We start from the raw sequence: 26,083 nt of genomic DNA on the forward strand, positions 1-26,083 counted from the left end.
GCTGTCGCTATAATGGAAGTGACATCATGCATTATTGCCCCCATTGATCCGCTTTTAGTCTCCAGCCAGGATAAAAGGAAATGGCACCAGGGAGGAAGCATGCTTCATTTCGGCTCAGATCCCAGAGTGATAATGGGGTAATAATAGAACTCACGCCACTGTCAGTCTGTGGCTGCATTAGTCTCAGGCTCACTCCGTCTGGAGCTGCACTGACTTCCTTCCTCATGCCGGCCTCTGCTGTGCACCAGCTGGGCTGCAAAGGAGGGGCTCGGGGCTCCCCTTGGCCTTCAGCGCATGCCAGCTGCAGCCCTGATGTTTGTGCCTGTGGAATCTTCATGGTGAGACTTGTATCTGCGGCATTTCTGATTTGAGGGGTTAAACTGGCTTTTCTGCATTGTGTTGTGCTGTTGGAGGGGAAGGTGGGGGCTGCAGTCGTGTGGATTGTCCTCCGGGAGCTCAGAGGGACATCCACCACTGCCCCCACCCACCCACTCCCACCCCTGCCTCCTGGAAAAGCCAGGGTTTGTTTCTGTTGTGCCGCTTATACTTGCGAATGGGGGTCCGGGATTGGGAATTTCACATTTTCTCTCCAAGAAACTTTAAAACACTTGGAAGTTGTACCGCTTGTCTCGGTTTTTAACTCTGCGGGGCACAGCTGAAGTTAACTTTTTTTTTGTACATTTCTTCATAATTAACAGCTATGAAGTCTTCAATGTTTATGGCAAGAATACAGACTTCCACAATTAACAAATAGTGTTTGTACTTGCCTGACTTCCTGCTGCTTCTTGTTTCTTGTGTTCGTTTAAATAAGTTTTACGGGCCTGCGTGGTTCTTTCTTTTCAAGGACCCTCATGATCTGGGCGTCTCATGGTCTTATTTTGTCTCGAGTTGTCTAGGCAGAGGTCTTATTACAATACTGAGGTGTTCCCATTGTGGAAATAATAACCTTATCACAGATCCTTGTTTGTGAAAAGGAAGAATTTTCTCTCTTCTTGCAACTGAATTTCGAGCATGAGCTGTCGGCCCCAGCCAGAAAGGCAGATCTTGTGGGAAACATTTCAAGTTGGCAACCCTGGGGCCCGATGCTCACCGACATGGGCTCTTTTCTGTTTATTCTGTGTCTCCTGCAATGCCTCAGTGATAGCACACAATTGGTCCCAAAGTTATATGAAAGTTCGTTTGATTTCTACGTGGTTGGGAGTGGGATATTCCCCTGCGCCAGCTGCCAGGACTGCCCACTGTCCAGCATTGTCTCCCAGCACATTTTCAAGTACTCAAAATCTTTCAATCTCTTTGTGAACATCTATCATGTGTTACGACTTTTCCATTGTGGGATGGCTTGACAGGGAGCAAATTCGTATTTTACGAAGTTCATTCTATTAAAATACTTTTGCTTTAATGCATCCTCTTCTCAAACCTGTAATCCTTTTTTGTGTATAATATTTACTTGGGAATGAATGTTGGTTTATTATCTGTGGCTGAAAACAGCATTAGGCCTCTGATTTGTCTCTACTTCATTGTTTAGAGACTACATTTTCCCATGAATTGGAGAGCCAGGTGGCTGCAGGTTGTTTACTAATGAAGTGCTTTCTCCAAGTCCATTTTACAAAGGCCAGACTAGCAGAGATCTCCCAGCATTAGAGAGGAATGTTCAGCATGGCTGTGCCTTCTGTCCTGCCCACCTCCAAACAAGTCAGCACTTGCATGAGGGCGTCTGTACCTTCCTGAATGATGGGGGGTGGAATCCTTGAAAGGGATTTCCCGCCTTTTAATTAGAGCCAGATAAACTTAGGAAACAGCCCCCAAAGGTTTGAGTGCATATGTCCTGCTCCCGCCAGCCTCCTGTCATCTCAGCTGTCAGTCTTAAAGTCAGGGGGCTTAGTTCTAAATGTTTCCATTGCCTCAGTTTGGGGACGACGAAAGTTTTCCATGATCCTTTTGATTCTGTTTGTGTGCAGATGTGAGCTTTCTGCTTGGAAGGAAAACAGCACAGGTGTTGATTCAAGCGTTTCGCCCGGCTCACGTGTTAGCAGTTCTCACTCTTTAAATGGAGTTGTGTTCAGTGTTTGAACCCAGGAGAGATACCCAGGTCAGGTATATGGGTGACGTTAGCCACTGCAACAACAAAACCTAGAGAAGCCATGGGGTGACTTGAGGAGCCTTAGCTAAGGACCCAGGGCAGACGCTGTGCGGGAAGGTTTCTGAGGTGTGTAGTCTCTAGGGAAGGGTGCATTCAAGGCCTTGAGCTGACAAGTTATGGCTTCCCTAGAAATGCCGAAGCTGCTGTTGGGTCTGATGGGCGGTCAGAAGGAAGAGGGCCAGAGAGACAGGCCCCAGCCAGGGCTCTCAGTGATGGAAAGGAGGCGCCTCTGGGAAGGATCCTCCACGAGTGCCTGGTCAGGAGCCCGAATGGCCTGCATACACCTGAGGTGCATGTGCTGGGGACAGGTGAGGCTCCTAGGGACTGGAGGTCTCGGGTTTGGCCTGCTTTAGCAAATAGCTGGGTTCTCTTAGTATCACGACATCTTGCAAAAACTTTATCTCAGGAAGGGAAATGGACTCATGGAATCCCCTGCATTAGGACCTCAGGTCAGGGCCGTCCTGCTAGAGACAGCTGGTGTTCCGTTTGCTTCAGAATCTGTCCATGGTGTAACTGTAGGTGGGGAAACACTACATAATAAATACACCCAGGAACCAATGCTGGGCACTGTGTCTGTCGCTGGGGAAACGAGTTCATTAAGATTTAGGGTGAGACAGAAACATTAGAAATACTAAAAGTGACAGCACACACCTTTAATCCCAGCACCCCAGGGGAAGCAGAGACAGGCTGGTCTGGTCTGCATAGTGAGAGTTCCAGGCCAGCCAGGCTAGAAAGTGAAACCCTTTCTCAAAGAGAGGGGAGGGACGGAAGGAAGGAAGGGTTGAGCGATACTTTCTTGGTGAGACTACCTAGTGTGTGCACATTGCGGGGGGGGGGGGGGGGGGGGGGGGGAGGGGGGGGAGGGGGCGTGGTTCAGGCAAAGCATGTATTTTAGGACAAAAGGGAGAGACGAGAAGAAAAAGGGTTTTGGTAAATTAACATCTTTTGTGTACTAGAAATTGGCAGTTAAAATCCTGGTGTTCTTAGGCACCCTCTGTTGGCCTAGCGTTGGCCCCCAGAAGTTTGATTTGCTCAGGATTGTCAGGCATATCTAGGCATGGAGGGGTACCAGCATAGAGAATGTGGAATTTGTGTAAATAATTGTTAAACTCTGATTTTAGGATGAACCTTTTTCAGTCCATACAGGTGTACCCTGAGTTTTCTCTTCACTCTGCTGCTGGGTTGAGAGGGCCCCGCAGGGCGTGGCTCCTGGCTGAGCACTGCTGTTGTTTGTCCATGGCTACTCTGTTCTGTTTGCATCACACACAGATGCCCCCTGCCCCCCATTGCTCTTAGCCATTCTCCCAGCGACTCCGGGGTAACAGCTATCTGAGTACTGAGTGAGACAGCCTGTGTACTCAGGCGTGTCCATTGCTGTGCGTTTGCTTGCCTGCAGCCTGTAAAGTGATTTTAGTATCTTAAACTCACAGGTTAAAAATAGACTCCTCAAGAAGGGGAGGGGCTGTGAGAGGAGGCAGTTGTTACACTGTGTTTATTTTTCAGGGTTAAACAGGTGCCTTGCAGGCTTAACATGGTTCAGAAAAGAAATCTGAACCTACCTACTTATGGTAACTCCTGTGGATTTGCCTAACGTTGGATAATCTCTTGAGTCCTTGTCTAGCCGGAAACATTTTGTGGCGTATGCAATCTTTGGGGCCGCAGAGAGTATAAACCTGATGTCCAAGCAAAGTCAGCACCCACACACCCCATTGTTCAGACATAGAACCGTGCCTGAGTTAGAAACCCTGTTTTTAACTTCTTGTTGGGTACATGACATTTCAAGGGCTGTTTCTTTTGTCCGCAGCTTTCTCCGGACCAGATCGTCTTGCTTTTGGATTGTCTCTTAGAGCAGAAAGCCCTGAGCCCCCAGACATTGCAGCGCCTCCAGCAGACGTACCACCTCCAGGAGCAGGATGCCGAGGTAACAGTTGAACAGGTGTGCCCCACTGGTGGGAAGAGAGATGAACTCACTGCTGGCTTTAGCATGATGCCCTGTGCCCAGAAGCAAGTGCTCAACTCGTGCCTCCTCCAGTATTCCTCGGTGATCACTTTGTATTTGTAACTGTTGGAGACTTAGGATTTCCCTCCTATGAGTAAAGCATAAAGATAGTACAAGTTTCTCAAAAGCTTGAGCAACAGGGTGGAGTCGTTTGAATTAAGACTTGGGCAGGTCATTTTGTGCTCTGGTGGTGCCGTCTTGCCCTTGCTCATTAAGGAAACTCAGCTCAGATGTGTGGGAGCTTTACAAGAAGCCATGTGTAAAGGAAATGAAAAACGAATCTAGCAGCCATAGTTCACAAAGTAAAAGTGGATGCTTGTGGTAAAGCAGTGTGATGTGCACCTCAGTCTCGCTTAGCTTATTCCAGCTTTGAAAAACACAAAATCATACATATTTAATGTATTTAATCATCCTAAGGGAAAAAAACGAAAGTTCAAAGAGAACTGGTCTTTGACACAGCACTCTAAAATGCAGAGACTATAAGAAAACCAGCTCTGAGCTTTCTGTCCGCTTCAGCCACTGGCACCTGGGCTTTTGGGCCCCTTGCGTGGGATTTGCACGGAACGGGATGCACGCGGCACAGTGGTGGTTTCGGGCTCTGGCTCCTCAGCACATTATAGTTTTGAGCTTCTGTTTTAGATATGCTGGCTTTTCTAGTGGCTTTCAGAGTTAGAAAAGTGGGTTACACTCACTGAGAAGGTGACTTTGTTACATAGTTTCTAAGTCCACAGATTTAGGAGTAATTGAAAGAAGCCCCTGGGGAGACACTGGCAGTCATTAATACCTATGTATTAATCTATGTATAGATCAGATGAGCAACTGTTGTGTTTGTTTCTGCTCTTGGCCCTTTGTTTATCAGAGACTCCAAATGCCAGACTTATTTTTAATTAGCGTCTCAAAGACCTTCCTATTTATAGGCAGAGGGTTGTGTTTTGACGGGGTTGAATTCCCCTGGAGTAGAAACTGGGTGGGAGGGTCCGAGCAGGTGCTAAGCACCTGTCCCTTGGTGCCCAGAAGCGGTGAAGCTCTCAATCCTGTTTTCCTTCTTCCTGTTGGCATGTGATACATCCTGTCTTACCTTACAGCCTGATGCAGTTACTGTGTATCATCACTTAAACCTTTGAGAAGGGAGTAGGATTCTCCCTTTTTTGTAAATATCAAAAGCTGTCTTACTGCCTGAAGACAGGACACTTGGTTCTTCTGTGATACCAGGTGTACTGAATGTTCGTGGCTCCCTTCACACAGATGTGATCTGACTGTAGCACGCACACGTACCATCTACACTCTGAGAAGGAAGTGGGGCGCACAGGCCAGGCTCACCCTTAGGAAGCTTAGGTTTCTCAGCTTGCTAAGTGATCCAGAGTAAAACTGGCTTCCCTCTAAGCCAGGTATTCAAGACCCCTCAGAGGAAGCAACATTGAGCCAAAGGACAAGAACGGATGTGTGGACACAAGACCAGGATGATGTGTGGACTCAGAACCCGTCAGGGTAGTGGCCAGCAAATGCTTTCTATGCAGGGACAGAAAATTCACACTTCAGGAGGCTGCGTGGTTTCTGCAACATCTCTTTAACTTTGCTGCTGAGGCATAAATAAATAAATAAATAAATAAATAAATAAATAAATAAATAAAATCAAAACCCCAAAACACACTTGGGCATCCATAGACGAATGCCGCTGTAAGCCAGGGAAGGTTGTGATCGACCTAACACCTGGGTCTCAGTCTAACCAGCAGGTCTCGGGACTGTCGCCATCACTGCCCGGCCTCTTTCTGTGGCAGTTTGCAGCTGCGGCCCTTACCGGGCCTGTGGATGGAAACCCGTGGAGCAGGAGCTGCACTTAGTGTGGCTGCAGGTCCCTGTGCTGCTGGCTTCTCTTTATTCGAGTTCCTGTGGGGAAAATCACAGCAGCAATAAGATTTTCAGCCACAGGCTGTGTTCTAGAAGCTCCATTGTTTAAGTGTGACTTCTGGTGACTAAGTAGCAAGAATTAAGTTGAGCCATCACCAACTTTGAGAGACAGACACTCCATAGGGGAAAGCACTGTACTTGGTGGAAACAGTCTTGAGTCTTCTGACTTGGTTCTCACTATTGCCCTGTAACTGAGCAGGCAAGGGAGTTTCTTCTAATTGTCCAGGATTCTTAAATGCGGAATAAGTAGCAGTCACTTGAAGGATGGCCAAAGAGACCTCTTTAGCAAGGATGTGTGCTGAACATCCGTGAAGAAGAAAAAGCGAGGTAAACTAGGCTTCTGAGGCTCTGCGCAGGTCTCTGTCCGAACCCTGAATCTGATGTGGAATGAGGAGTCTGACTGGCCTGCTGAAAGCCCATGGGTAATGGGCAAGGTTGAGAAAGGAACCTGCTGCTGCTGCCTTGTGCTCCTGCTGGCCATGCCCTCACGACAGTGCAGTGCACACTCCTCCTACGGCAGCTGAAAGAGTCTGGACAAAAAAAAAAAAAACCCAAAAAACAAACCTCATCTACAGCCTTGTGGGGGCGGGGCAGCTCAGCTGAGCTGCTCTTACTGCTTGTCCTTGCTCTGTTGGTGAGAACTCCTTGGTGTGTTACGCCTCGAGGCTGCTGGTGTTGCTTTGGGAGATTTGTGTGTCGGGGTTGTCAGGACCAGCTCTGCACTCCGTTCCGGATTGTGTGCCCCCTTTCCCGCCCTTAAGAAATTGCTATGAGGGGAGGGGACACAGCGGACCCAGATCTTAAAGGAAGCACACAGGACCAGTGTGGTGTGAAGTGACACCGTGACTCTCACTGTTCTGGGCCTCCTTGGTGTTTCTTGGCCTAGAAGGTAACAGAATCCCATGAGTTGGGTGCCTTTTAAACACAGAGCCAGAGCTACCAGTCAGCCTCGGGTCAGGGTTCCTTCTCCAGGAATGAAAACAAACTGTCGAGAAATAGAGTCCAGAGAGGCATTTGTCTGCAGTCCTATGTGATGCTCAGATAAAAAGCTATAAAATTTTAAACATGTACTGGACAGCAGATTCTAGGATAAACAGCCTTATGTAAGATCCCTCTTAAGGGCTGATAAGTGGCTCAGCGAGTCGAGGTGTCTGCCACCACACCTAAAGACTTGAATGCTGGAGAAACGTGGCTCTTAACACGTTGTCCTCTGCCCTCCACATGTGTGGTGTGATACACATGCACGTATACACATAAATGATACACATGCGCATATACACATAAATGATGCACATGCACATATACACAGATCATACACATGTGCATATACACAGATAAATGATACACATGCGCATATACACAGATAAATGATACACATGCGCATAAACACAGATAAAAAATAATTAATTTAGGGACTAGAGAGCTAGATTGTGTTAGAACAGTTGCTGCTCTTGCCAGCACCACAGCGAAGTCCCCTAAACACCCCAGTTGGTTTATGTGGTTCACCTATGCCTGTTTTAATCATGAACTTCTAACGTACATACACTCAGGCAAAAACAGACATAAAAAGTGCAACAAATTTTAAAATGGAATTATAAAAATGTTTTTTGATCCATTTTAAAATAATGAGTTCCCTGTATTGCCGTAGCAAGTGTCTTAAGCTGGAAATCTGATCTATGGCAAGAAGATCCATGGTCTTCATGGGTGTCTACCTGCCCTACCAACCCCATAGCTCACTTCAGGCAACTCGTGTATGAGGCTGCACTGAGTGTTTTAGACCAGGGCAATACCTCGGTCTGCAGCATCTCCAGCACTTTTCTGTTTGTTTGTTTGTTTGTTTGTTTTATATAATAGAGAGAGGGAGATAAAGATAGAGAGAGAGGAAGATAAAGATATAGATATATTTTGGAAAGCAAGGAAGTAGCATCTCACTGCCTTGTGTGGCCAGTGACCAGCGTGGCCCGCTCTGTCAGCCAGAAAGATGTTGAGAAGGGGCCACTGACCGCACCAGTTCATCTCCTCACAACGTGGAAGGCTCTGTGACATGAGAGGACGAAGTGTGAGCTCTGGTGACAGGGCTATCACCATCCCAGAGTGCAGGAGGAGGAACATCAGGATGAGTTCCCAGCCAGCCTGGGCTACACAATGAGACCCAATCTCAAACTACCAAAAAAAAAATAGGTGGGGGTGAATGAAACCAGGATGAAATAGGAGTAAGAGCTGGGTACAGTGTTAGCACCTTTTATCCCAGCACTTGGGAAGCAGAGGATGTCAGTGAGTTCCAGGACAGCCTGACCTACACAGTGAGACGCTGTCTTAAATCAAGGAGCAAGGAAGCAGGATAGCAGTGTGTGCCCATCCCTGTGAAGTACCAGCTTATTCTTGATTGTTAAGCAGGTTGGTCAAGGCATGGACTTTGCATTCAGGCCCCAGAGCCGTAGCTAGATGGAGACACACACCGTTTGTTTACCCCAGCCATCAGTACAGCATTATTTCAACTGTGTTGCCTGCGCTGAGGGCTGGGGTTTATTTCTGGCCACTGCTAGCCTTGATGAAATGATCTCTACTCTGGGGCTTCATATCTGATTTTGTTTTCCTTGGAAACTGCAATGGTTGAGCGTCAGCATGGACTAGCAGATCAGAGTCCTCAGCTGGAAATCCGCACCCCACAATGGCTAGGGTTTGGCCAGCGCTCCAGACCCTTGGGGACGTGAAGGTCACAGAGCCTTAATTTCCTGGGAATTAAAATGAAGCTATAAATACTTTCTTCATGGAACTGTCAACAAGGTAAGATGAGGAAACATGGGACCGTGTTGCTTTCTGGGCTATCTTGACAGTGGTGGAATCTGGGACTTTGTGCCTGCATGCCTGGTTCCTGAGCCATAACCCAGCTGAGCGTGCCTGTTGGTTAATGTGGTTTCTGTTCATTGGAAGGCTTTTTCTTAGCTGATGTTGTCTCTTTAGCTCCGTATTCTTTATTTTCATAAACTGAGGGAGAAAAAGGGGGGAAGCTCAAGCCACTGGGTGGGTGGGTGTTGTCTTCCTGCCTGTGACAACCCTTTTACTTGTGGTCTCAGAATTCCTGGTCTTTGGGTCAATGATTAGTTGGCATGTGTTTTGCCCCCAGGGTGTGGGATGAGGTAGGATGGAGATGGAGTGGGGATGCGGTGAGACTAGAGATGGGGTGAGAATAAAGATGGGGTGGAGGTGGAAATACTTGAAATTAAGGTTTTATTTCCGCCTCCCATTTTCTGATACTTAGCATCTCAGGCTTCTCTGTATATGAGGTTCCCTCTCTCCCATTGTAGGACTCCAAATGTCTCTAGGTCTTGGCCAGCTGTCTAAGGGGCAAAGTCCCTGTTAAGAAGCCCTGCTCTAAGACAGCAGTGGGTTCAAGAAAAGGCAGTTTTTAAAATCTCATGATGAATTGTCTAGCCTTTGATGACTGACAACCTAGAGTATGTGAACCACAAAGATGACTGTCGGTATTTAGGGACCACCTGGAGCCCGGTCTGTCCACCCAAAGCTTCCAAGAATGAAGAGGTGGATTCTTGTGATAGAAGAGAAGACGACCTGCAGATGAAGGGGGCCGCACACTGGTACAGGATGGTGAACCTGTGCCATGGACACCGGGAAAATCGTTCTAAGCATCTGTTGCACTTCCATGTGCAGCCTGTGGAGAAGCCTGCAGTCACTCACAGCCCCTTCTCTGCATTGCTGGCTGTGTCAGAGAGCCTGGCTAGCCTCATCAGGGGCTCTGGGTCTCCCTGCCCCAGCAGAGTTTAAATAGTGTGGTGAGGCAGAGACTGACCCTGCTAAACCCATGTGTGCCTCCTCAGTGCAGCCCTGGGCTTGAGACAATCCTCCGCACCAAGACCTTGGTACCCATGGCCCTGCCCTGTGAGTAGAAATAATGCCAAAGTATCAGCTACCTCTGCACAGTTGCTGGTGACCTAAACTGGGTACCAGGTGACACGAGGCCTCGTTGCCAAGACAACTACGGCACCATCCAGCACTGTCAGAATGCATCATTGTGTGAGGAAACTCTTGAGGCAGGTTTTCAGACTGAACATAAAACAGGAGAGCAATGTAGAATATTGAATGACAGTAAGGGAGCTGGTATCCAGGGCAGTAATTAAGGTTGGGGGTGGTCTTTAATCAATAACCTGGGAGGCAGAAGCAGGCAGATTTTGGAGTTCGGGGTCAGCCTGGTCTACACAGTGAGTTCAAAGGCAGCCTGCTGTACATCTCACAGAAAAGCTCTCTGAGGACAACTTCACCATTGTCTTCTACCTGGCAGCTCACAAGTACACAGTGTTCAGAGCAGGTGACACCTTTGTGGTGCTCAAACTCAGGTGGCAGATGAGAGATACATACTCCAGAATCTGAGCTCGGGATGGAGCCCATGGGCCACTCGGGTGGCTCTGATTGAGTGTCGTCTGTATGAAGACCCAGGATAGTGCTTGTGAGCTGAAGCAGTTGACGGGCCGCCCCAGCTCTGCATCTGCCTTAGAAAGGAACAGCAGTCACATCATTCTTGAGCTGTGTCCTGTGCTCTCCCTCCTTGTGCTTGGTTTGTAACAGTGCCTTTGCACACGAAGTCAGGAGAGTGTTGCTCAGTGTTCCTTTCGTAGTTTTCTTTCTTGTTTCAGTGTTGACATAAATTGTCCATTTGTTTGTCTCCTATTTTTCTGTTGTTTTAAGCTGATGTAGAATAACAAAAGTAGAGATTTACTTTCATTTTGTGCTGTTTTGTTTTGGTTTTTTGTTGCTTATTTTTAATGTTCCCTTATTCCTAAGGCTGGAGACTTTTTAACCAAACTACACCTGATGTTCCTATCACTTTAAAGCCCCTGGTAGTATCAGTGTGTGGGGTTTTGTCAGTGCTTTGTACTGAGACACACACACACACTGGGTGGGGAGGGAGGAGAGAGAAAGGGAGGGAGAAGAGAGAGAGAGAGAGAGAGAGAGAGAGAGAGAGAGAGAGAGAGAGAGAGAGAGAGAGAGAACTTTAAACTCGATTTCGTGATAGTAAATTGATACAAAGATGTCAGGTGTACCTTAAATGTTGCAACATGAAAGGGCCATGTTGCCAAAATTCTCCAAGTGTCTTCTCAGGCTCCTAGCGCCTGTGGGAAGCAGATGGCACAGATCAAATGTGAAGTCTGCCAACAAGTACAGCTCCCACAGACCTGAGAGCTGGATCTCGTTTCTGCTTCCTACTCACAGGCTCATGGTCTTCTCTTTGTGTGGCAGGGTACAAGATGACCTTCCGTGTGTGTGTGTGTGTGTGTGTGTGTGTGTGTGTGTGTACGCGTGCACGCATTACAGTTTACATATTTAAAGTGTATAAGCCTGTGGTTTTCTAGCCCCAGAAGGACCCTGGTTCCCAATAGCTCCTCAGCCAGCATTGCTCAGACGTCTGTCCCGTCTATCCCTTTAGGTTTGCTTAGCCTGGACACTTGCGTGTGTAGACTCTGATCTGTGTCATGTGATACCTTGTGACTGACTTTCTTCACATGGCGGAGGCTTCCAGGCTCTTTGTTGCTTGCAGTTCATATCAGTACTTTCCCCGGTGCTATGGATTAAATCCTGCCACTGAGCTACCCTCAGCTCTTTGTCCTTGTCTTTTCCTACTAAGATGCTAGAGGTTAAACCCAGGGCTACCTGCATGCTAGGCCAGTGCTCTTCCACCAAGTTTTGGCTCCAGCTCTTCATTCTTTTTATTGTCGAATATTTTTGATGTTATGAATAATGCCCCATTTGGTCAGCCCCCCAGCTGTCATGGACGATGAGTGTTTGTGTAAAGGTTCCTCAGGTCGCTCAGATAGGTGCCCAGAAGCACTAACTCTGATGGACTATTTTGAGGACCTGCCTGATTTTCTCAGAGTGAGAGAACAGTTTTATGTCCTACCAGCAACGTTTGAAGGCTGCAGTTTTTCTGTGTCTTTGTCAACACACATTACTGTCTCTTTTTCATCTTAGCTGTCTGGGTCTACATGCATGGTTGTGATTTTTACTTGCCTTTCCCTATTTGCTGATGGTTGGGTTTGTCTTTGTCTATTTACAGGACATTGGTGTAGTACTTTGGCTTGGAGCAATTCTCTATACTTCCCAAAGTCCCTTATCAGATCGAATCTGTAGAAGTGTCTCTCATTCAGGCCTCCAGTCCCCACCTCACACCTGCAGTGTTTGTTAGTTAGGAACAAGGCAGGTTCTCCTTTGTCCACTCAAGGGCACAGACCTATGATAGACTGCTTTGGGACTCAGTCCAATCCAAAGAAATTTCCACTGTGAAAGACACTCAGCTCCTGTAATTTCTGTGACCCATGCCTCCTTCCTGTTTCAGCCACAGCAAAATCCAAAGATAACTGAAGCCCAAGAGAGACACTGAGCTACTCAGCAAGATGACCGGCGTAGGCAGTCCCCTGAGTCTTTAACATGGAGTCTGTCTTTTAGAAGTCTCTCTAGTTCCTTTGGAGAATATTGGAAGTAATGACCATTAAGAAGGGAGGGCACACATGTGGTGTGGCTGTTAAGTGGGGTCAGGACACCCCCTTTTCTAGCTGGTTTTCCTCCTCCACATCTCAGGTATCTGCTGTGCTCATGTCTCTGCCCCTTCCACACCTCTCAGTCTTCCACAAATTCCCTTTAGGCCATAGTGTCCTGGCTTTCCCAGTCTTTACCATGGCTGGAGGGTGCAGGAGGCAGACGCGTTCTGTGTGCTGCTCCACTCTTTCCTGGATTTCCTGTCTGGACTAATTCCAGAAGCTTGTGTGCTCGGGGTAAGAGTGGAAACTCCTTCAAGAGGGCCTCTGGGGACTTAGCAAGGCCTCTGGATTATTGCTGCGCCTACTTGGTCACTGTTCCTACCAGCAACAAAAGTCCTCTTTTCAGCTGAGACCAGGCACTGTGTGTTGAAGAGAAAGGATGGTGCTCTTACTTCTGACCTCAGAACAGTTTGAAAGGAGTCACTGCTCAGCGGGAAGTCTAGGAAGAGAAGGTGATGACTGTCTGAATCCAGTGCAAGCCCCACACAGCGCCTAAGTTCTCCTGACCGGCACCAAACCCATAATGGCATTAAAGTCACGTAAATGAAATCCCCTACTTATGGGGGAGCAGGAAAGAGGGGGTTCTGCCTTGATCACAGGAGTCGGTTCACACACAGGTGAGGCTGCTGTGTTCTGTTGTACTAATGTTGGTCCTCTCTGTCCATGCTAGTGTGGTCGCTGCAGCAACTGAGTTACCGCTCAGTGTGCTACCCCAGACAAAGTCACATGTCTGCCAGTGTATGCATTCTTGTGCATGGATATGGATCAGCTTCAGGTGTGGTTCCTCGTCTGTTATCTCTCACCTGTTAGGCTAGGCTGCCAGCCAGCGAGTCCATGTCTCTGTCTTCTCAGTTGCTGAAATGACAGGCTCACCATTCCTTCCTTGTATTTGCAAAGCAAGAACTTTACAGAGCCATCTTCCTAGCCTCTGTGTCTTTCTTCATACCAGGCCTAGTGTTTACTATCCTTTCTGTACAGCAGCAGCTGAAGTAAGGTCTAATTTCCTTTATTAGACAAATAATGTTCATTTTATAGTCCTTTGGGAGCGGGGATCAGTGAGAGGAAAGAAGAGCAACGGAATAAAAGGTGCTGACAGTTTGGCGCAAAGCACAGCCGACAGGTTTCTGGTCTTGGAAGAGAGAGGTCAGTGTGCACCATCGCACCGATAAACAGTTCTTAGCTGGCAGTGCCATCAGCCCGTAGCTGCCCTGCAAAGGCTGCCCCTCTCACCAGCAGCGAACCCTCTTTAAAGCCAAGTAAATCTAATTTAAGGACACAAATTGAAAAAGCAGGATTGTTTATTACAGTGTAGACTTATTAACTTAAAAAAGCCCCAAGCCTTCGTCTCTCTGTTTACAGATATAAAATGAAACTCCATATGAGGTTTAATGGGCTTCCTAGATCATGTTCCATGGACAGATTTTTTTTCCCTTTAGCAGTAAATTTCAAAATCAAAAGGACTGAGAAAAAAGGGGCTTCCTGTCATAAATAGGATGGGTGGTATTCTTCAAAGCATTTTATAGCTTCCAACTGTGCATTATAATTTCAAAGTCAATGAGAGCATTCTCTGCTTGCAGAAGTGCTGTCCATTCAGAAGCATGCCTCAAGCAGGCACAGCGTGTGGAGGCCAGTGGGGTGGGGGTGGTTGAATGGCTCCAGGCTCCTGACTTTCTAAACATGGTACAAAGGTGATGTAAGGATTTAAATTGCTGTAACTGTCAGTAAACATAGCTGGAGAGATGCCGGCATGTTGCCCTTGGTTGCTTCCAGGAGAGATCACTGGATAAGGGGCTCCCTGGGGGGCCAGGGTCCATGTGCTGGACCTGAAGCATACTTCAAGAATAGAAGCAGTCTTCTAGGTGGCGCTGCTTTAAGACTGCAGACGTCTGAAGAGCAGGTTTTTTTCTGTGTTATTTCCAAATGAAGAGCCTTTCCACCCAGAGGGACCTTTTGGTTCACAGGAACCTTGTTCAGAGGACAGAATTGCCACACAGCTAGGGCTAGTTTGAGACCAGGTAAGTGTAAAACTGCTTTGAGAAGGTCCTGGTAATTCAGACCCAGAGGGTGCTGTGAGCATCATCTCCCAAGGCTGCTTCTCTTCCATCCAGTGGTCACTCATGGCCAGGGCTAGTTGGTCTGGAGCTGTGTGGTCTCACCTCTCCCTTTTCTGTCCTAGAGCCCACCCTGTTCATAGCCATCACTATCACTATATGCTGGGATGAGGACAGCCCCCCCACACCCCGTGTAGATCATACCTTGTCACTCGGGCACCTGTTCCTCTTTGCTACCTTCTCCCGAAGTCTCACAGATTCAAAAATCAACTTTTGTAGTGGAGGGAAGGCCGTAGTACTGAGCTGACACATTTACTAGATAGAGGTCACCTGCAGTGTCTAGAGTCTCCTAGGCGTGGTCCCCACCTCCCTGAAGTCCGACTCTCTTCTGATCTTCACTTTAGGGGAGGTAGATTTTCCCAATTGCCCACAAAACAGCGGGCCACAAATTTATTTAGTATGTTATCAGCTTTAAAACTATAATAAAAAAAACTCAGCGTATTGCATGTAATGAGGGAACTGTTGAAAAGCAACGATTGTCTGTGTGTGCACACGTTTGCACATGCATAAGTGTGCCTACTGGAACCCTTCTGTGCCGCCCCTCCCCCATACCCACATAGTTAGCTGCCTCTATTGTGTTTGGACTAGATGAGCCATGGACCTGAACCAAGGCCTATAGATGCCTTTTAGGCCGTGGCTGAATGTGGGTCCCAGTCTCTCAGACCTGCTGCCTCAGTCCACCCTGGTGGCCCACTGTAAGACATTATCCGACAGCTTTAGTTGTCTGGCCTCAGATGCAGTTCTGATAGGAAGGCTATTCGAGACCTGTCCTCCATGTACCCATCTTCCCTTCTGCACGCAACCCAAAAGAGCGTATGAAGTATTCCGTACCCCAGGACCCTGTATTGGTGCAGAGTTCTGGAGTCTATTCCAGTGGTGTGGGTCTTACCTCTTGCGTTCTGAGCAGTACATCCTGGAAATAAGTTTTTCTAAGATTTTTCTTTTTGGGAGGTGGCATTTATTTGTTTGGTTTTGAGATGAAGTCCTGCTGTGTAGCCCTGGCTGGCCTGGAACACTGTGTAGTGGCCCTGGCTGGCCTCAAACTTGCAGAGATCTGCCTGCCTCTTCCTTGTGAGTATAGGAACTAAATAAAGGCGTGTACCACACCCCACGAAAGTTATTTGTTGTCCTGAAGTGTGCACACCGATGTGTCACACAAGAACCAACCTGATAACAGCTGGGAAGACTCCAGTGACCCGGCCTTTCTGTCCTGTCAATTGTGTCCATAGGCCACGGGAGCTCCATCAGCCTGGTGGGGCAGTGAAGGGCCGGCCAGGCTATAGCTATGCCCCCCTCTCTACACCCCACTCGGGATTGTCTGCTGTCTGTATTTTCAGCTCAGAAGTGGAGAGAGAACATGTTCTTGGTAGTCGTGTATCAGCCAGACACAGGCCCCGCAGAGGCAGGAGCCACTCAACTGCACTCCCAGGAACAACTCCGAATCGGCCCGCCCGCCTCACCGGCTGCCGCCTCTCCTTTAGCCTCTTCCATCTAGGTCTGGCCCGACCGCGTGGATGCTGTTTCAGACTTAGGTGTTTGCTAACTCCACACTTGCCAGGGGTTCCCAGCAAAACCTTAGGAGCGCCCTGAATTTTAGTCACTAACATTAGGTATTTCGTTTTAGACAAGCCTCTCCGCCAACACAAATAATTCCAGACCGAATCAGACCAAATAAAAGATGCCCATGTTTAATGCAGTGCTCCCAGGTGGCCCCAGGAAGGCATGGAGAGGGGAAGAGAGGAAAGGGGAGATCATGTGTTCATTCTCTGGGGGGCAGTTTAAGTAGCCTGTGGGAGTGGTCTCAACCCTCCCTGGGGAGGGGTCGCCATTTGGCGGGCTTTCTTGAAGGTGGAGTTTGGACTAAGGCAACTCCCAGGGGAGGGGGCTTATGCCAAGACTGGGGTGAAGCCCCCAGCCAAACAATCCGGACTTTTTGTATAAAGGGGTGTTAGGGAGCTGAGGTGATGCTTTTGACCAAACAACTATTTAAATCATTAAATTTTTAACTCCACTAACAGTTGAAGTACAGTAAAGCATAAATAAAGTGTAGTTTCCCAAGTGTGGTGGCTCACACCTGTAACCCCAGAACTTGGGCAGCAACTTTGAGCTACGTTGGAAATTCTAGATCAACCTGGGCTACAGATCAAACTAATGTCTCAGAAAACTAAAGGAAAGTCAAGGGTGCAGTTAGATCATTTGAATACACATAAACACAAGAAATGCTAAGACTAAAAGAACAGAATTGAAAAACCATAGAAAGGGAAAAAATCAATAAAATCAACTATAACCATTCAAAACTGCAAGCAGACTACCATGCAAGAGTCAGAATGACTCCGACCAGGACTTTGTTTAGTTAGAGCTGTCTCCCCAACACTGAAAACAGACGGACCAGGCGGGGACAGCCAGTGATAAAGGTTTGCTACACAGACTGGGAAAGATGGAGGCCACCTTCACAAGGTTCCTCCCTGGGGCCCTTGTTCTCTGGCACTGATGCCCAGCACACACCTTGTGAGCCCAGCAGTGACTGTTGGCGGGAGTGAACAATGGAGACCTCTTTAGCAGTGTCTTTGAGAGCACAGACATGCCTGTTGCTTGAGCAGAGCAGTGCCCACATACACCTGGGTTTCCATGGCTCCGTGGGCTGTCTTCTGTCTCCACTACTGCAGGCACCATCCCTCTGGGGGCTTTCAGTTCAGTTCTGGTCTGGCGGGACACTCAGTAGCTGTTACTCAGGACCGGGAAGTCTTTCTTATGAAAACAAGTCCAGACAGTCTAGTGCTCTGATTTTGTTGTTATTGTTGTTGTTAAATTAGGGCACGCTCTGCTGTTGTGTTAGATTGGGTAAGAAAACCCAGAACAGAGGCAGTGCCTGCACAGAAATTTTAGGAACAGTCCTAGCATGGAGAGGGGCAACTTCTGGGTTCTGGTAATGGCCTTAGTTTTTCCTCCCGTCCCCACACCCACCCACACGCTGGACTTTACCTAGTGCCTCCTGGAGTCTGGGTGCCAGTCACTGTCATGGATATATGCAGTGTGCCCCCGAAGGTTGACGATCCCACAGCAACCCACCAATTAGTTTCTTAACAATGAGAAGGAATATGCAAATGAACCAAGCTGCTTCTGAGAGCTGTGGCTCACTGTACAGGAGCGTTGTCTCCCTGCTAGTGTCTGCCGCCTCTGACGGGCACTAAGGTCTGTGATCTGTAAGACGGCAACCCAGCTTTCCACAGGTGTGCACTTTCAAGTACTGCCGGGGTGACAGGTGTCACCTTGTCCTGGGAGGGGATTAATTGTGATTGTGGGTGCTCGCAAGTTTGGAGGAGAAAACTAAGATGTTCTTTGTTGCCCAAAGAACTGGATAGAAAGAAAACTGAAAGCCCTTGCGTGAGTGGAGACTGGGGTGGGCGGGGGGGGGGGGGCGGTTCTCAGCCATGCAGCATCTCTCTGGTGTCTTTTAAACATCCTGTCTTTGAAATACTGAAGTGCATGTAGCCCTTGCTGATGAAAAGACTGTTTTGTCCTGCTCTGTGCAGGGTGGGGGAGGCGGTCTGTCCTTCCTGGATGCCATGTGAGCCTTCAGGGTTCAGAAGCTTGGCTCTCTTATTCGTCACGACAATAAACCATTTCTGACTGTAAGCGGAGTGGAAACGCTGACTTCATGCTGTGAAAGAGCCTCTGTGGCGTGGCCTTCTGAACCGTCACATACTCCAGCCAGGCTGCAGCCTCCTGCCCCCACCCATGGGGCCTCGTTCTAATAGGAAATGGGCCCTGCTGTATGTTGTTACTTCTCTGTGTGACTAAGATGTCTCAGTGGGTAGGGAGTGCTCGCCGAGCCCTTGGTTTGATCCCCAGTACTGCATAAATTAGAATGGTTGCTTACACTTGTAATCCTGTCACCTGGAAAGTGGAGGCAGGAAGTGAAGAAGTTCAAGGTCATAGATCATCCTCCCCTGTGCATCAAAGTTGAGGTCTGCTTTGGGCTACTTGAGACCCTGTCTCAAAAGCGGTGGAGATAAGCTACTTGGTGGATCCTTTTTTGTCTGGGTCCTTGTTTCCCCTACCCTCACAACTGATCCTGTACACAGACCCCAGCTAATAGACTCCCCACCCCCATCTGCCAACCATGATCAGAGACACCCTCACTACATACATGCACTATAGACTGCCCATCAGTCTGTCAGTGGTATAGAACCTCCCCTATTCTGAGGGACCCCTTTCTACTTATCTTTCTTCAGGGTTCCCACCATGCTGCTGGCATTAATAACACTTAATCCCTTACCCAAGTAGTAGTGAGCCCCACTGTTCCCGCCAGCCTCAGTCCTGACCCTGTCCAAAGCCTCCTTTCACACTGTACAGTTTCAGACTGACAGAAGTCACAGTGGCAGGCCTGTAAGTCAGCCAGGTCCCCACAGGATACGTCGGACCTGAGAGACCAGAGTGCCCACTGTTCCGAGTTGGTACAGGTCTCTTGCTGCCCTGCAGTTGAGAAGTGATTCTTTCCCTGGCCTGAGCAACTGGCAGAGCAGTAGGTCCCTAAGCCAGTGACTGTCATACCAGGTCTCCTGGCTTTTGCTCATTTTCAAAACTCACCAACAAAGGCTTTTTACTGCTGGGGTGGGTGTGGTTAGACCACTGGAAATGACCTTGAGTTGGGAGGAAAAGCAGAGGTTCAGACAGCCCCAGGGTCTGCCGACCCCAAGGCTCTGCACATTTGCTTCTAGGGTCAGCTCTGGACCAGATGCCCATGTCCTGGTGGTGCCTCTGGCGGGACTGTGGGAGAGCTAATTCTTCATGGCTTCCTAGCGGCTCCCCAACCCTCCCACCCCCGTGCGTTGTTAATTTCTGGAAATCTATTTATCTGGGTTAGGGGAAGACTCTGGACTGAAATTCGCAGAGTGATGTGATTTGCAGGGGCCGAGCCAAGATGCTGGCGTTACTTCCATTTATTGCTGCTGCTAAGGGATCTCTGCAGAGCCGTTCCTGCTTTCAAAGGCGGAGAAGACAAGGGCGACTGGAGGCCGGTACTGACGCAGTGATGTAGCATGCCCTGATTGGCTGACTGCTCACTTGGGTGTAGCTCAGACAGCTTGCAAATAACAGTTGTCACTTTGGAGTCTGAGAGCCAAACAGGCAGAAGCTCCTGGTTTAAAGTGGTGGCGGTGATGGTGGTGATAACGTGGTGCTGCCATACGGCAAGCTGGCAAGATGGCACTGCATGGCCCTTGTCCCTGGCGGCTTTACTGCTGTCTCACAGGCAGCGGGTGCCTATTGAATTTGTAAGAGGTAGGGCAGAGGGTCCTGGCAAGTTCCTGCAGGCAAACCTTCAGGACAGTCTGAAAAGAGCATGCATTTCTACTAGGTGTGCACGGTGCGTATGGGAGTCGCCAGGTCAAGAGCCGTCTGCTTGAACGTCTCTAAACCTCAGCAGAGTACCCCGATGCTGTATGCATTTGGAGTTGGCATCTTCCTACATACTGTGTTTTCATTGTTAAAGCTGGCAACACCGCGAGTGTAGACCTGGCGCGTGACTCCTGTTTGCACTTGCCCGTTAACTTTGCACAGTTGTGTGTGCTGCAGTGAAGCTGTTGTCTGAACTCGTGCACTTTCCACTCATGGTGACTGGCGGTCCTTGTGCTTAGGAGTGCCAGCCCTCTCCTTTAGGAAGACATGAAGTGCAGATGTCCAGGCAGCCACACTGTAGAAGTCCTCGGGCTTCAGTAAAATTGCAGTTCAGAGACCGTTTATCCCGAGGCCCTCCTAGGCAAGGAACATTGCTCACCAGGTTTCCTGTCTTCCTTCCTAAGGTTCGCCATCGATGGTGTGAATTGGTCATCAAGCACAAGTACACAAGAGCGTACGAGCAGGTGGCAAGGTTCCTGCAGGAGGATCAGGTGAGTGTGACTTCCAGGAGCTGGAAATCGGCTGCCTTCACTAGTCCTGGGTTCTCACATCTCTGAGAGGATACCTGATATTAGCATGGGACGGCTCACTGGCAGTCATGAGTGATCCCCTCTCTGTCCTTTGGTAGAGAGTGTTGTGCCACAGATGTTCCCTCCCTCTGTCCTTGCTCTGGATGGAGTGCGGTATTAGGTTAGACTTGCTCTAAAACTTCAGTCTAAGGCCACTGCTTAGCAACACCATTGGTCCATCCAGTTTGTAGAGTCTGATTACAGTTACAGCATGTGTGCGAGTCATCTGGGACACCCTTAGATCGCCTGTGGGAAGCCAAGCCAGGCCCAGCCTCCCCAGGAAACAGTCTCCTGCCTTGAATGCCAGGCTCTGTGTGTATGTGTCTGTGCCTATGTGTGTCTGTACTGTCCATAACCTCATCTGTCACCTCTTTGATCTGTAGCACATTTTGGGGTCACCACTCAGGGCACCTTTTCTGACATTTTGTACCTCATGACGTGTCCCCCATGTACCACATATTCTCTCCCAACCCCAGCCTACACCTCTGGCTAGCCTATTGCAAACTGTGGGCTGGTGGGTCGGACAGTAGGTGTGGGGTGGACAAAAGGACTTTTGACAGGGTCTGAGGATGGGGCAGTCAGCAAAGTGAGGGCTGGTTGTTCCATAAAGAAAGGGATGTGATTTTCTTACAACAGAAATGTCTCATTTTCACAATGGTGTAAGAAGTGTTTGAGGGGAGGCTGGAGGATGGCCCAGCAGTGAAGAGCACTGGCTGCTCTTCCAAAGGACCCAGGTTCAATTCCCTGCACCCACATGGCAGTTCACAGCTCTCTGTAACTCCGGTTCCAGGGGATCTGGCATCCCCACACAATCACACCCACACCCACACACGAGCCCAGAGCAGCTCAGTGGATGAGAGCCATGCTGTCCACCACACAGGGACCTCCATGCCTCGTCTAGCAGGAGTACTCCAGAAGCCACTGCTGAGTTTTTATCTTACGCTGCCTTTGAAGTCCTTTGAATGTGAAGCAGAATGTAGCCCCTGGGAAGCTCCACAGAAGAAGAAAGCAGGCAGAACTCTGGGCCTTGCAGAACATAATTGACTGTTTTTAATGTTGGCAAAGCACAAATCCAAGCCTTTGTAACATGGCTTTCAAAGCAGAAGAGCGAGTGTCTGATGTTTGGGGACCTGGTAGTGAGAAGTGGCCGGCTGGACCAAACCGGCAACATCTGCCCTTGCACTGCTCAGGGCCGTGTGGTCCCTGTGGCCTGGGAGGTGATGGGCTTGGTGAGCAAGTTCATGCTGGCTATCCTTTGGGATGCACTGCCCTCACAGATACAGGGTTTTCCATAGTGACCATTTGTGGAGCTCTGTCTCTGCCCAGAGTGTTCCTGAACTCAGTATCAGAGTGACAGAGTCAATAAAATTTCATGTTTTTATTGTTGTTTTTTTTGGTGGTGGTATGTGTGTGTTTTGGGGGGGGTGTTGAGATAGGGTGTTTTCATGTTAAACTGACTGACTTAAAACTCCTTCATAGACCAGGCTGGCCTTGAACTCACAGAGCTCTGCCTACTCTGCTTCCCAGTGCTGGGATTAAAAACCTGTGCTACCATAGAGTTTTGAGGAGGACAAAGGGGAGACAGAGTAGAAACTGCAGACTGCAGTTGGTCAGCTGATGCAGTTTCTCTTCTCTCATTTGTGTTTTTAGACCAGCTTGTATAAAGCGAATACACACATGCCCCCACAAACAAATTCAGCCTCTTTACCCTTGTCCATTCTTTTCTGATGTCCATGCCCTTGCAGGCCATGGGCATATACCTCTATGGGGAGCTGATGGTGGGCGAGGACGCCAGGCAGCAGCAGCTTGCCCACAGGTGCTTTGAACTGGTGAAGGAACACATGGACAGAGCCTCAGCCCAGGTGGTGTCTGAAATGCTGTTTTAAAGGTAATTCTCTCTTTCCTTTCCTCTCCCAACCATCCAAGTCAGTTTGTAAGCACGTGATGAGCCAAGACCACCACCGCACCAGAAATCCTAGTAAGGGCTGCCAAAGGGTCTTGGGGACAGGAAGGCTCAGGACCCCTGGAGCCACCTCATTTATCTCCTGGAATTAAGTGTGCACCGGTGTGAGACAGAGGTGCCCTCCTGAAAGCATAACGGCCCCTCCGGCACTGCTTTCTCCACCTTGGGTCTTGCACAGATCTGTAGGCATTTAGGGTCAAGGCCAGCACAGGGTTCTGTACCACACTGCTCTGCTCCCAGCTTCTGCATGCAAGCATCTCCTAGGCTTAGTAAACCTGAGACTCCTTTGCCTCTGTCCCCCTGTGAAGTAGGAAGCAAGAGTATTCCTGCCCGCCCCCCAGCTCAGTGACATTTGTGTGAGGTGGGCAGCAGGCGTCCCCACCCCATGCCTTGTGCTTCCATCTCCTGCTGGCGCAGGCTTTGCTCCAGCTCCTGAGGTCTTGGCTGTGCGACTTACCTCCTCCGTAGCCACAAAGCACCGTGTTCTGTGGGCAGAAGTGTGGGTCTGTATGTGTCTCACAGCCATGCGACCATTTCTGCATCTTCTCGAAGTTTCCTCATGGCGGTACTTGATGTAATGTCTACTTTTGTGTAGTTTTTAAATTTTGCATCAGATCTCAATCATTGTTTGTGTTACTTGTTCTCTGTGATTTCTAAGTAATGAATATTTAGAATTGTGAGGTTGTCTTAACCCATTGTTGGATATTTCATTTACATTCTCACATTTTGCTTTTACAAAGTCCACTTCTGTGTAGTGTGTTTGAGTATTCTGCTTATCTGAACGGACTATAAGTATGAAGGGGAAACAGTTTCCTGAAGCACGACCATGTGCTTGGAGATAGTGGGGTGCAGTGAGTAACTGTGCAGCCCCCTGAGCCAGCGCACCAATGATGGCTTGGGCCGTTTCCCTGGAAACCTTTACCCACAGGAAGAGTTGTGCATATGGTGGTGTGAAAATCACCGCGAGGTCCCTGTCCTGCTCCACATTCTCTTGGCCTCACTTTTGGAGAGCCACAGAGGCACACAGTGGTTCTCGTGTCTATTCCTTGTGATTTTTTTTCTGGGCACCCAAGCAGGCAAAGGAGTTGTCACCAATCGTCAGCTCCCCTGTGAACTCTCTCTGCTGTCCCCCAGTCCCTCCAGCTGAATGCTTGGTCACAGCGCTGGAGACTGAGGATGGGAAAGAGCTGTCCCTGCAAACCACACCTGTCAGAGAAACGCTTCCTCACCTGGAAGGCCATTCAGAATCTGCAGCTTGAGAGCAGGCTGTGTCCCCAGAGTTTAAGGCTCCTTGCTCAGAGTGAGGATGGTCACACAACTGATAAGATGCATCCTTTGCTGCCTGTTCCCCTAGCCAGCTGAACAGCGGCAGCTGCGCTAGTGCGCGGGGCTCGAGGCAGTGAGGAGGACGCCCGCCCAGCGCCGTGGATGGGAATGGTAGGGCACGGCGCTGCCCTCAGCTGCTCTGGCTGCTTGGGTTCCTGGCATGCTGATTTGTGACTTGAGATTAAAATCACATTGCCAGGGATTACCACGCAACCATGACCTTGGCTGCTTCTGCAGAACCGTGGCTACTTTCTCTCTGCAGTTCGGAGACCAGAGGCCCCTTGTGGCTCTTTGGAAACAAAAGAAGCCAACAACCTTGGAAGACCTCGGCAGCCCTTTAATTGTGGCCAGCGATGACCTCTCTAACAAGGTGCAGAGCTTAGCTGATTGGTGAACAGTGATTGGTTTCCGCTTTGTTCACAGTGGCTAAGTTCTGCACCTGAAGAGAAGGTGAGATGAGGACACTTAAGGTGCAACCAAGAGAGGCCACAGCTGGTGGTCAGCTTGTGTGGACCCAGACTCCAGAGGAGAGACCAGCCTGACCCAAGGGTGCTGTCGAGAGCGAAAGCAGCGCGTTGACCGCCCTTAAGTGTGTCTACAGAAAACACAGATCCACTGAGTAGCTCACTGTGATGTCACCAAAACGAAACCCGGGTGCATCACAAAGTTGAATCAAACGTGTCTCAGCCAGTGCCATCGTGAGGGAGGGCTCTGTTCTGCTGGACGTGGTGAACTCTGTCTTGTATTTGCAGTCCAGGTCTCCGTGTGTCCACAGCCGCTGGCAGGATGACGCCGAGGCACAGCAGGAGGCGCTGCCCCACCGTCATTGGACCCGCCCTCCGGTGCCTACTGAGCTGATATCAGTTCGTTTCACACACTGGCTCAGTTCAGCAGGAACAGGAGTCGAGCCCTTGAGCAGGTGCCTGAGGCGGGCCTCCCTCGGAGAAGAAGAAGAAGGGCCTGAGCCCCAGACCCGGAGAGCGGTGGTACCCCTCTGTGTGTGCTCATGGGGTGGGGATCCAAGGAGCGCAGAAATGGCTCTGGGAAGTCAAGCATTTGCCCTGTGGTTGAGGCTCCCTGCCACCGGCTGAGTTGAGCCCTCTGAAGCAGAATACATCATGGTCGGAGGGGCTCTTCCTGTAGCCACCTTGTCACGTTGCTCTCTGGGCTCCACAGCCCTGTGTGGCCCATGGTGTGGCTGTGCACCCTAGGTGTCTAGGATTGTGAATTGTGGCTTCACTCACGTCCCTGTCCTCCCACGAAAGCTCCCTCTCAAGTGGAGGGCATAGGTGGAGGACTCCTGTCAGGAATGACCGAGGTGACTGGATAATAAGGTTTATTGCTGTTTTCTTCACAGGACAGATCACAGTGAGACTCTCTTTCCTATGCCTCCTCCTAGCCCCAGTGGGGCCAGGACTGCATTGACCCTGGACATCAAAAGGAGGATCATGTGGCTGCTAAAGCCATCAGCCGACAGCAGCGGTCACTCACTCGCATCTTGGGCTCCCGTGGCATGTATAAAAGACACATATAAAGCCTCATAAACTGTTGCACCTGGCTGCTGCCTTTGTTCCCAGGCCTGGAAAGACTGAGCTGTGACTTGAAGTTGTTCAGACAGTGAAGATCCCTCCCTAGGCAGATGGAGAACCGGCTGCCTGCTGCCATGGTCTGAGATGACAGCTTCACATGACGCATCCTGTGGCTGGTCCCCAGGGAATCCACAGAGTCCTTTTGATGTGTTCATGCAATAGAACCTTTCTGTTTTTGGAGAATACAGGAAAGCCTAAGATGTCTTAATAAAGTGTCGGATTTGCTGGTATTCCTGTTTGCTTCTGAATTTGATACAACTTAAAACCAGGAACGAGCATGTGTCAGAATAGGCACTTCCCACATATTCTAACCCTTTCCTGCCTCCAGAGCTTTGGGGAGGCCTCCAGGTGCTGTTAATTCTGAGAAAGCTGAAAGTGAAAGGAATTAATGTGGTGTGGGACTCAATTCTTCCAAAATGTGCATCTCGGGCAGTCTGGCACTATGGGAGTCTCCAGTGAGACTGTATTTTCTTTCCTTTGAATATTAACATATCGAACAAGCTCTTAGAAGTTTCCAATTCCTGTCC

At 49.2% G+C, this 26,083-nt stretch overlaps 1 protein-coding gene across 4 annotated transcripts in view; it reads left to right on the top strand.

Annotated features, from left to right (window-relative positions):
• The window catches only part of Aopep (aminopeptidase O (putative)), a 268,212-nt gene extending 242,426 nt beyond the window's left edge, over positions 1–25,786 (top strand). For 2 of the 4 annotated variants that reach the window (XM_057787439.1, XM_057787442.1), the window contains 4 exons: positions 3,945–4,076; positions 20,514–20,600; positions 22,424–22,566; positions 25,325–25,786. In XM_057787439.1, coding sequence (XP_057643422.1) covers positions 3,945–4,076; positions 20,514–20,600; positions 22,424–22,564 — 360 coding nt within the window. In that variant the 3' untranslated portion in view covers positions 22,565–22,566; positions 25,325–25,786. Of the gene's footprint in view, positions 1–3,944; positions 4,077–20,513; positions 20,601–22,423; positions 22,567–24,719; positions 24,887–25,324 lie in introns of all 4 variants that reach the window. The other 2 variants (XR_009058196.1, XM_057787440.1) reach the window with 2 other exon arrangements.
• The last annotated feature ends 297 nt before the right edge of the window (positions 25,787–26,083 follow it).

The sequence above is a fragment of the Chionomys nivalis genome, chromosome 13 (genome assembly GCF_950005125.1).
Source record: "Chionomys nivalis chromosome 13, mChiNiv1.1, whole genome shotgun sequence".
NCBI classification, from domain to species: domain Eukaryota; kingdom Metazoa; phylum Chordata; class Mammalia; order Rodentia; family Cricetidae; genus Chionomys; species Chionomys nivalis.